Raw genomic sequence first — 10944 nt, 5'->3', positions numbered from 1 at the left:
GCATCAGATGACCTGGCCTCCATAATCAACCGACCTCAACCAAATTGAGATGGTTTGGGATGAGTTGGACCGCAGAGTGAAGGAAAAGCAGCCAACAAGTGCTCAGCATATGTGGGAACTCCTTCAAGACTGTTGGAAAAGCATTCCAGGTTAAGCTGGTTGAGAGAATGCCAAGAGTGTGCAAAGCTGTCATCAAGGCATAAGGTGGCTACTTTGAAGAATCTAAAATATATTTTGATTTGTTTAACACTTTTGGTTACTAGATGATTCCATATGTGTTATTTCATAGTTTTGACGTCTTCACTATTATTCTACAATGTAGAAAATAGTACAAATAAAGAAAACCCCTTGAATGAGTAGGTGTGTCCAAACTTTTGACTGGTACAGTATGCTTCAGTAAGATTGGATTTTTAGCATTTATAGCAATGGTTATCAACTGTACTGTAGGGATGGAACGTAAGTCTCTGGATGTTGAGGTTGTGGTGGCAGCTGCAGTGAGGTATTTGAGTGTACAAGACTTTACCTCAGAAGAGTTACAGGGTGTGTTGAGTGGTGGTGTCCCGTCCTTTCAGGCTGTTGGTCTGAAGTAGAACTAGATAGATTTAAATAGTGGATTAAGGTGGTGGGTTTTTAGTGAGTGTAGGGGTATTAATGTATTTATTTGACATTTTCAAGCCAAGTATAAGGGAGTTATACTCCAGTCTAGTAGGTGGCGGTAATGCAACATGTATTGGATGCCAACCCGCCGTTAAACCTCATCGAAGAATAGCAGTGGTGGCATGCTTGAAGGTTAGCGACATATTTAACGAAATACAATAATAACTACTAGTGACACACATACTGAGTAGCAAGGTATAGCATTATCGTGTAGAACATGGTAACATATCAACATTGGATATAACAAAGCCAGTCCACACGTCGCGGTGATTCCAGGTCTGTATTTGGCTGTGGACACAGTGAGCCATTTTGTTATTCAGTATGTGCTTTCCTCTGTCTGGTGCATGTTTTCACACTGATCATCAACTTTATGATGTGTTTGTTGGCTATGATTTTTCCATTGGTTTTAAAACCATGAAGCTGTTTCATTAACGGGTTGGTTGTTTAGCTACTATGGGGGGAAATACTGGGTTTTACACAAGACGTTCAATATGGCGATTATTATTTTAATCCAAGGCCCAAAAAAGACCGGTAACATGTGTTTTCAGTTTTTATTTATTTATATATATACCGAACTCACAAATAGTTCTGTGAAATTAATAGTAACTAAGGTAAAACGGCAACGCCAGGATGTTGTTAGGGAAATAACCCAATATGCGCTGGGATTTCAATGCTAACTTTAAGTAACTTTTATAAAAAAAAAAAATTGCCACTTTTACAAGTTTTGAACCATACAGTGTTTATTTAAATGAAAAAATGCCCGAGAAGCTGGTGTTTTTGGAGGATATTGGTACGGGTGTTAGACCCGACATAACCGTTCTTCTCTCTTGTTTTGTTAGCTAGCCAACTACGGCTAACTTAGTCAGGTCAAAAACAATAACACTAGCTACATTTGGCATTTGTTTAATCAGTTTTCTAGTGACATTTTATTTGGATACGTCCATAACAATGAGCTAATGAGGTGCGGTTTCTCCTGGCATAGAAAATGTTCTCTCTGGTCAGGACCCCTGTTGTTCAGAGCAGCTAGCAGACAACACAACTACAATCACTTCAAACACTGGAGCCAGAAAGACTGCTGCAATTCCTTTAGTTGGACCTTCTTTTTATTTCATTTTAAATGTATTTTTATATATCCATAAAAATGATGCCAGCTGATTCATGATTTCGACTGGCTGAGAAACGCTGTCTGTCTGGTCGCGACTTCTACTTGTTCATTACTATGATATGGGACAGCTGGAGGTGGAATTTGAATATTGAATCAATTTAGCAAATGTCGGAGAGACAGCAAGGTTTATACAAATCTCTGCTGTTTAAAACTAATTGTTAATCTAAAAGAAATGTGAGATAATGTCTAGATGCTTTTTATAGTGGAGATCAAGTTTATAAATTGCCTGGCTGGGCTGATGAAACAGTGGATTGCGTAGTCAGACGGAAGGTCCAACACATTTTTGGTGGGTGGCACTTGGACTATTTAAAGAGGAACTACTTTGCAGATATGAAACACACAGTGGTGGAAAAAGTACCCAATTGTTATACTTGAGTAAAAGTAAAGATTCCATTTATAGAAAATGACTCAAGTGAAAGTCACCAAGTAAAATCCTACTTGAGTAAAAGTAAAAAAGGGTTTTGGATTTAAATATACTTAAGTATCAAAAGTTAAAGTATAACTCATTTCAAATTCCTTATATTAAGCAAACCAGACGGCACAATTACATTTTTATTTTTATTTTTATTGACTGATAGCCAGGGGCACACCCCAACACTCAGACATAATATACAAACAAAGCCTTTGTGTTTAGTGAGTCTGCCTGATCAGATGCAGTAGGGATGACAAGGGATTTTCTCTTTAAGTGCATGAATTAGATAATTTTCCTGTCCTGCTATGCATTCAAAATGCAACGAGTACTTTTGGTTGTCAGGGAAAATGTACCGAGTAGAAAGTACATGATTTTCTTTAGGAATGTAGTAAAGTAAAAGTTGACAAATTTAAATAGTAAAGTACAGATACCCCAAAAAACTACTTAAGTAAAAATACTTTAAAGTACTACTTAAGTACTTTACGCCACTGAAAACAGACAATCATAATATCAGTAAAAAATATCATATTCCCAGTTTTATGCTACGAAACCAACTTCATAAGAGGTTTTATAAATAGGTTATATTTGACTTAACATTCCATGCCGTACACCAAGGCACTGTTGTCAGAATAGATAGATGCAGTTCAATACATGATTTATATAATAAACCAATACATGTCTTGGTGGTCCAGAAAATATTGCTATCATGTTGTAAATCACAGCGGACCTGGTACCATTCAGAATGCACTGTTTCTGTTTCAATGGCTCGATATTTTTTGGACAAAAACGGACAAATGTAACTACGGCTGGGAATGTCAATATGATCACCGAGAGATAGAAGCTGTTTTTCAATCTCAAGGTCATCAGACTGCTAAACAGCAATCACTAACTCAGAGAGGCTTCTGCCTACACTGAGACCCAATCACTGGACACTTTAATAAATGGATCACTAGTCACTTTATACAATGCCACTTTAATATTGTTTACATATCTTACATTACTCATATCACATGTATATACTGTATTTTATACCATCTACTGCACCTTGTTGATGCTGCTCAGCCATCGCTCATCCATATACTTATATGTACATATTCTCATTCACCCCTTTAGATTTGTGTGTATTAGGTAGTTGTTGGGGAATTGTTAGATATTACTGCGCTGTTGGAGCTAGAAGAACATGCATTTTGCTACACTCGCATTAACATCTGCTAACCATGTGTATGTGACCAATAAAATTTGATTCAATCAAACTAGCAAGGCCAAGGCCGATGATCACAAGTCAGTTATAATGTAGCTGATAGGCTAGCGTAGCTATCTATGTAGCAAGCTAAAACACAGAGACTGAACTTAGCTAGATAGCTAGCTGCTAGGAGGATGTCATCGGAGGAGTGGGTGAGTGACTGAATTTTCCAGTGGCTACAGAGATAGGGATGCAGGTGTCATTTGGTTAGCTAGCAAGACATGTTAATCATTTAGCTATTCTGAAATTGAACGACTGTTATCCAGTTAGCATATCTCTTGCGTTTTGCAAATTCACTCTGATTATCTACTTCGATTTCAGAGCACTCTCGCCTGAGCGTGCCAGAGCGCTGAATAACTGATGATACCAACGTGCAACACCTGCTGAATATGACTGGTGTCAGTAAATGTAGGCAAAGAAAGGAAGTTAGTAAAAAAAATGCTGCATAACATGTAAACAACCTAACCAGGTCTGCTAGGGGGAGTCAAATGATCAGAGTGAGGTGTTCTCTCATTATGTGTCTGGAAGTAGCTAGCAAGCCAACTTTAGCTTGGGTGTTTGGTTGGGACAAGCATGCATTGTTGGAAGGCAAACTGCAGAAAGGCGAGGAGGCTACAATTCTCTATTGCTTATCAGTGCAAATTGTATTTAGTATTTATTTATTTTTCTCCCCGATTTCTTGCTGTCCAATTGGTAGTTAGTCTTGTCCCATCGCTGCAACTCCTGTACAGACTCGGGAGAGTCGAAGGTCGAGAGCCACAATGCCCGCTTAACCCGGAAGCCAGCCGCACCAAAGTGACGGAGGAAACACCGTACACCTGGTGACTGTGTCAGCGTGCACTACGCTCGCACCGCCACAGGAGTTGCTAGAGCGCGATGGGACAAGAACATCCCTGCCGGCCAAACCCTCCCCTAACCCGGCCAATTGTACGCCGCCCCATGGGTGTCCCGGTCGCGGCCGTCTGCGACAGAGCCTGGACTCGAACCCAGAATCTCTAGTGGCACATCTAGCACCGCGATGCAGTGCCATAGACCACTCAGGAGGCCCTAACAGTGCAATTTTGATGGCAAACTAGCTAAAAAAAACTTTGAGAGGGTTTTACGCTAATCTTGCTTTGTTGACTAGCATTAGATGTTGATCTTGTTGATGTGTGTGTATATAGTGAAAAGATGGCCTACCTTGTCATGATTGTTTGATCAACAGGACTGTGAAGTTCCCAAAATGTAAGAGGACTCCCTGGTATTTGCAGAAATCCATTCAGGTGTATTTTGTGGCTTTTGGGGAATGTGTTCTATTGATCTAAAGTCGCTCTGTTGCTACTTCCTGTAAACACACAATCCAGTTCATAGTGAATGATGACAGGCCCTACTTCCTGTAAACACACAGTCCAGTTCAAAGTGAATGATGGCAGGCCCTACTGCCTGTAAACACACAGTCCAGTTCAAAGTGAATGATGGCAGGCCTATGTGCAAATGGCTTGTTTGTATGAAGGCCTACTGTAGTTCTGATTGGTTATGGTGCATAGACTCTGGTCCTGGACAAGAAAGATGGTTTATTTACTGCAGTGTCTATTAAATTGTCCAAACGCAAGGCCACTTTCCCACTCTATATTGCTATGGAATTTTCGCAAATGCCCAAACATTCATGAAAATGTGAAAATGGCCATATGACCAAGCGCTCGCTTGTCAGATATTCCTGGGTTGTATATGAACAGATTTTAATAAGATTTCATGTTGCTAAAATGCAGTCAGTTCCACTTTAAACCCAGGAAACAGCCATTCACCAGCTTTTCAAGCTTAATAATGGCAAAATATATATGGGAATTAGCTACCAAAGAATGTAGTTTCGCTGAGCAACTATCATCATTACTGCCGTCACGACCTTTATGTACTTCCAAATAAGGTCTGAATAAAAAGATGCAAGCAACTGAAAAAATGCCTTGTCTGGAAAGAATCTATATTACGTTCTGGGTAGAGCAGGTGGAATATTATTACGTTCTGGGTAGAGCAGGTGGAATATTATTACGTTCTGGGTAGAGCAGGTGGAATATTATTACGTTCTGGGTAGGGCAGGTGGAATATTATTACGTTCTGGGTAGGGCAGGTGGAATATTATTACGTTCTGGGTAGAGCAGGTGGAATATTATTACGTTCTGGGTAGGGCAGGTGGAATATTATTACGTTCTGGGTAGGGCAGGTGGAATATTATTACGTTCTGGGTAGGGCAGGTGGAATATTATTACGTTCTGGGTAGAGCAGGTGGAATATTATTACGTTCTGGGTAGAGCAGGTGGAATATTATTACGTTCTGGGTAGAGCAGGTGGAATATTATTACGTTCTGTGTAGGGCAGGTGGAATATTATTACGTTCTGGGTAGAGCAGGTGGAATATTATTACGTTCTGGGTAGAGCAGGTGGAATATTATTACGTTCTGGGTAGAGCAGGTGGAATATTATTACGTTCTGGGTAGAGCAGGTGGAATATTATTACGTTCTGGGTAGAGCAGGTGGAATATTATTACGTTCTGGGTAGAGCAGGTGGAATATTATTACGTTCTGGGTAGGGCAGGTGGAATATTATTACGTTCTGGGTAGGGCAGGTGGAATATTTTTACGTTCTGGGTAGGGCAGGTGGAATGTTTTTTACGTTCTGGGTAGGGCAGGTGGAATGTTATTACGTTCTGGGTAGAACAGGTTTAAACAACCAATTTAGATTTTATGTTCCTACACTGTTGTAGGTGATAAAACTGAGATCTTCTTTAATTAGGAGATGCTCATGCCTCTGCTCTACCATTAGGAATCGTTGTCACAAAGGTCGACAAGCTTAGGGCCAATATAAGCCAATAGAAACTTATTGGGCTTTTTTTTGTTGTTGATAGATTTTGTCAAGAGTGAAACCTCTCGCTCTGTGTTTGTTCCTCTCTGGATAAAATCAATGACCTTTCCATCTGCTGAATCAGCCAATCTGCGCGTGGTAGTAAAAAGGGATTTTATTGGAGGTGCAGAAAAGGTGGATTTGATGCTTATTTCGACATTAAGTTCGACAAGCTGTTAAATGGCTGCTTCTTGGGCTTAACAGAGAATGACTGTATTCAACGTCTCCTGTAAGCCCAGATTCTTGTTCAGGTTAGAGTGTTGACAACATGTAAACTATATTTCGTCTCTGATGTTTTATTGAAAATATATACATCTGCACTTGTTGTGTCAAATACATCGTTACAGTTGTTGGCAAGGTAGCGGGTGAATTTTAGCCATATTAGCGTAGGTCGGACATCAGTCAAAACACCTCAAAACAAGACGTGGCATCGAGAAGAAGATGAAACTAGCTGAAACGAGCCACCTACGATTCCCTACATGCCAGCTTCCTGTCGTTGTTGCTAGCTATCTGGCCAACCAGAATCACAACACAGATTTCTGCCCCATTTGAAGCGATCATGTTTTGTGACGTTGTCAGCTAACCCGTCTATAGAAGTTGTTTATTTTTTGAGGACATATTTGTAACTAATATTTGCTGCTTCTCTTTCCTCTTGTATTTCAGCTAGCTATGGCCAGCCTGTCCAACTACGCTGTGCGTATGGCACGTCTCAGCGCACGTATCTTTGGGGATGTGGCGCGTCCGACGGACAACAAGTCCATGAAGGTGGTCCAGCTGTTCAAGGAGCCGCCCATGGCCCAGAAAAAGGAGGTGTACGACTGGTACCCTCAACACAAGATCTACTATGCCCTTACACAGAAGCTACGGTACATGGGACTCTTCAGGTAGACATGACGTGACGATGGGCTGAATAGATCCATAGGCCTATTCATGGGAAAGGGATCTGGGTTCTTTTGGCATGTCTGTGTTTGGCATTGTGTAATAATGTATACAGCCCTACTCTAGCCAGAACCACTTCTAGAGGCTTTAGAAGGTCCTTCTGGCTAACCACAGACAGTGAAATGACAGTCTTCTAGACCCTGTTTGTCTCTGTGTTCTAACCAGACAGTTTTCTAGAACCTGTTTGTCTCTGTGCTCTAACCAGACAGTTTTCTAGACCCTGTTTGTCTCTGTGTTCTAACCAGACATTTTTCTAGACCCTGTTTGTCTCTGTGTTCTAACCAGACAGTTTTCTAGACCCTGTTTGTCTCTGTGTTCTAACCAGACAGTTTTCTAGAACCTGTTTGTCTCTGTGTTCTAACCAGACAGTTTTCTAGAACCTGTTTGTCTCTGTGTTCTAACCAGACAGTTTTCTAGACCCTGTTTGTCTGTGTTCTAACCAGACAGTTTTCTAGACCCTGTTTGTCTCTGTGTTCTAACCAGACAGTTTTCTAGACCCTGTTTGTCTCTGTGTTCTAACCAGACAGTTTTCTAGACCCTGTTTGTCTCTGTGTTCTAACCAGACAGTTTTCTAGACCCTGTTTGTCTCTGTGTTCTAACCAGACAGTTTTCTAGACCCTGTTTGTCTCTGTGTTCTAACCAGACAGTTTTCTAGACCCTGTTTGTCTCTGTGTTCTAACCAGACAGTCTTCTAGACCCTGTTTGTGTTCTAACCAGACAGTTTTCTAGACCCTGTTTGTCTCTGTGTTCTAACCAGACAGTTTTCTAGACCCTGTTTGTCTCTGTGTTCTAACCAGACAGTTTTCTAGACCCTGTTTGTGTTCCAACCAGACATTTTTCTAGACCCTGTTTGTGTTCCAACCAGACAGTTTTCTAGACCCTGTTTGTGTCTGTGTTCTAACCAGACAGTTTTCTAGACCCTGTTTGTCTCTGTTCTTCTGAACACGTCCTTTTAGTTTAGTACTAATGCTGCTTACCTCAGTAACACCATTTCCTCCCTGTTTCCCCACCAGAGATGAGCACGAGGACTTCAAGGAGGAGATGCGGCGGTTGAGGAAACTACGAGGCAAGGGGAAACCCAAGAAGGGTGAAGGAAAGAGAGCCACCAAGAAGAAATAAGCACTTCCTTTCCCTGTCATATAGGACCTATGGCTAAACCCAGCCTTTCCCTGTCATATAGGACCTATGGGTAAACCCAGCCTTGCCCTGTCATATAGGACCTATGGGGGAATCACAACAGGCCTCGTTTGCTTTGGGACACCAGAGGAATGGCCTCCCTAACTGTGTTCACATCGGTAACATGTGACCCCACTCAGGATGTTCATATTAAATGGGCCCTTGTAACAGCTGATGATGATGATGATGTGTGTTGAGAGGATCCTTTCATATCCCATCACAGAACATCCTGTCTGACAAGTGACCAGTCTTTGATCGCTGTGTGTTTGGTACATAAAACATTTCTGTTCATTGCTTTACAAGATGTTTCATTTAGGTTTCAATTGTATCCGCGTTGTTAGCAGCTTTCCGTTCTCATACCATCTGTACAGTGAATAGGTGAAGGAGACCTGGAGGGCATCAGTACATGTCATTGTGATGCTAGTATGTTCCTATTGGCTGAGACAAAGCTGCTGATTTTACATCTGTTCTGAGTAACACCAGGTGTCATGAATACAATACTGTCAACAAATCTGCTGAGATGTGTAGGAGGACTCTCTCCATTTTGTGACTGGTTAATTGCCATGTAAGTACTGTGTTATACAATGTTGTTAATAGTGACTTAGTGTAACTACAGGAAACCCATTAAAACCTGTTCTGACCTGATCCCTTGATGACTTGATGCCCAGGGCCCAGTTTTTCAAAAGTGATCTGTATTTCTCCTATCGGATAGGACTGAGTAGATAGAAATAGAATGTCTGAATCCTTGACTTGAATGGAGACTCTGGTTCTATTCATTATATTTCTATGTATTTAGTCTGACAGGAGAAACTCATAACTGTTGAAAAACTAGTCTGAGGGTGGTTGGATTTGGATGTCACTCAATACGTGGATATCTTTTAATGTTGCTGCTACACACACCGTTCATAAAGCCATGTGTGTGTTCAGATCACCTTGATACACATGTTAACTGGTGTAGTGGGTCTTGTCCAGAGACTGACTGCTTACGTCCAACAATGCCACCCTATTCCCTATGTAGTGCACTACTATAGACCAGGGCCCTATTCCCTATGTAGTGCACTACTTTAGACCAGAGCCCTATTCCCTATGTAGTGCACTACTATAGACCAGAGCCTTATTCCCTATGTAGTGCACTACTTTAGACCAGAGCCCTATTCCCTGTGTTGTGCACCACTTTAGACCAGAGCCCTGTTCCCTATATAGTTGATAAGAGAATTATCTAATAAAGGTAAATGAATCAATAAACCATGATGAATTATTAGTCATACAGCATGGTTAATGAATGATCAATGTAGGGATCGATTAGTTTGATTCGTTCCGGAAAGTCCAGGAACCACTGGAGAGGGAAAGAAATGTGTGTATGCAATTAGTATAGAGAGATAGAGAAGCAGATGGTCAAGGGACTAAAACCTCAGAGTTCCTAACCTTGGAGGAAAAGAACAGGCTGAGCCAGAAGGTGATAAACAGTGTGAAGTTTATGGGGGTTGCAGGTCACCAACGGATTGTGTGTAAATGCATGTGCGTAAGTTAGCAAGAACTATATAATGACTGTTTTGTTATCCTGACACCAGAACGTTCTCTGAATAAAGCTACAAGAAACCTTTTGCAGAAAGCTGAGTCCTTGCCTAATTATTTTAACCCATTGTCTTACAAACCTTGGGCATTAGTCAAGGCGAATTGATTATTATCATCAAGATATAAAATTCCTATAACAATTGGTCCTATTCGAGCCGGATCTCAAACTGCCGCTGTCGTTCCAAGGAGACACTGAAACCGTGCACGGGCGGATGAAATATCTGTAAATCACCTGGCCCTTTACTATGGGTTCTTTACAGGCCGGTGGCAAACTGGTACGCGACAGAGGTGGTGACGAGATTCTACGAACATTGAATTCTCAGCTGCAAGATAAGGTCAGTAATCTTTATTCATTATTTTGGGGTTAAATTCTAAACTTACTAAAAATTCCTATAAAGCTTTGGTCAAGATAAAGGTGAGGGAGGATTTTAAATATAGGAAGTAGTCTGGGACTATTCGGAAACGGACGGGTCCGTAATGACTCGTAGTAGTTGAGGCCATTACTAAAAATAAACTACCCCGTATCGATATAGTCTGGGACTATTCAAAAGATATGGGATGTAGTCTGGGACTACTAAAAATATATGGGAAGTTGTCTGGGACTACTAAAAATATATGGGAAGTAGTCTGGGACTATTCAAAATATATGGGAAGTAGTCTGGGACTACTAAAAATATATGGGAAGTAGTCTGGGACTACTAAAAATATATGGGAAATAGTCTGGGACTACTAAAAATATATGGGAAGTTGTCTGGGACTACTAAAAATATATGGGAAGTAGTCTGGGACTATTCAAAATATATGGGAAGTAGTCTGGGACTACTAAAAATATATGGGAAGTAGTCTGGGACTACTAAAAATATATGGGAAGTAGTCTGGGACTACTAAAAATATATGGGAAG

At 40.9% G+C, this 10944-nt stretch overlaps 1 protein-coding gene across 5 annotated transcripts; it reads left to right on the top strand.

Moving 5' to 3' along the window:
* The first annotated feature begins 672 nt into the window (after positions 1-672).
* LOC123728302 (small ribosomal subunit protein mS33) lies at positions 673-10079 on the top strand. 5 transcript variants are annotated; one of them, XM_082978055.1, is made up of 3 exons: positions 673-789; positions 7016-7218; positions 8305-10079. In XM_082978055.1, exons 2-3 carry the CDS (start codon positions 7022-7024, stop codon positions 8408-8410), a joined length of 303 nt encoding a protein of 100 aa, XP_082834181.1. In that variant the 5' UTR covers positions 673-789; positions 7016-7021; the 3' UTR covers positions 8411-10079. The 5 variants fall into 5 exon arrangements, with proteins under 5 accessions (XP_082834181.1, XP_082834180.1, XP_082834184.1 ...); XM_082978054.1 differs by having other exon boundaries at positions 675-789; positions 7016-7236; XM_082978058.1 differs by having other exon boundaries at positions 725-933.
* Positions 10080-10944: the final 865 nt, after the last annotated feature.

The sequence above is a fragment of the Salmo salar genome, chromosome 07 (genome assembly GCF_965601325.2).
Source record: "Salmo salar chromosome 07, fSalSal1, whole genome shotgun sequence".
In the NCBI taxonomy this organism is placed as follows: Eukaryota; Metazoa; Chordata; class Actinopteri; order Salmoniformes; family Salmonidae; genus Salmo; species Salmo salar.
Note: the sequence above shows the minus strand (reverse complement) of the source record. Positions and strands in the feature narration are given on the sequence as shown.

Coding starts and splice junctions, on each gene's coding strand:
- LOC123728302 (XM_082978054.1), top strand. CDS start 7,022: ATGGCCAGCCTGTCCAACTACGCTGTGCGTATGGCACGTCTCAGCGCA. Junction 7,237..8,304: donor CGGTACATGGGACTCTTCAG/GTAGACATGACG, acceptor TTTCCCCACCAG/AGATGAGCACGAGGACTTCA.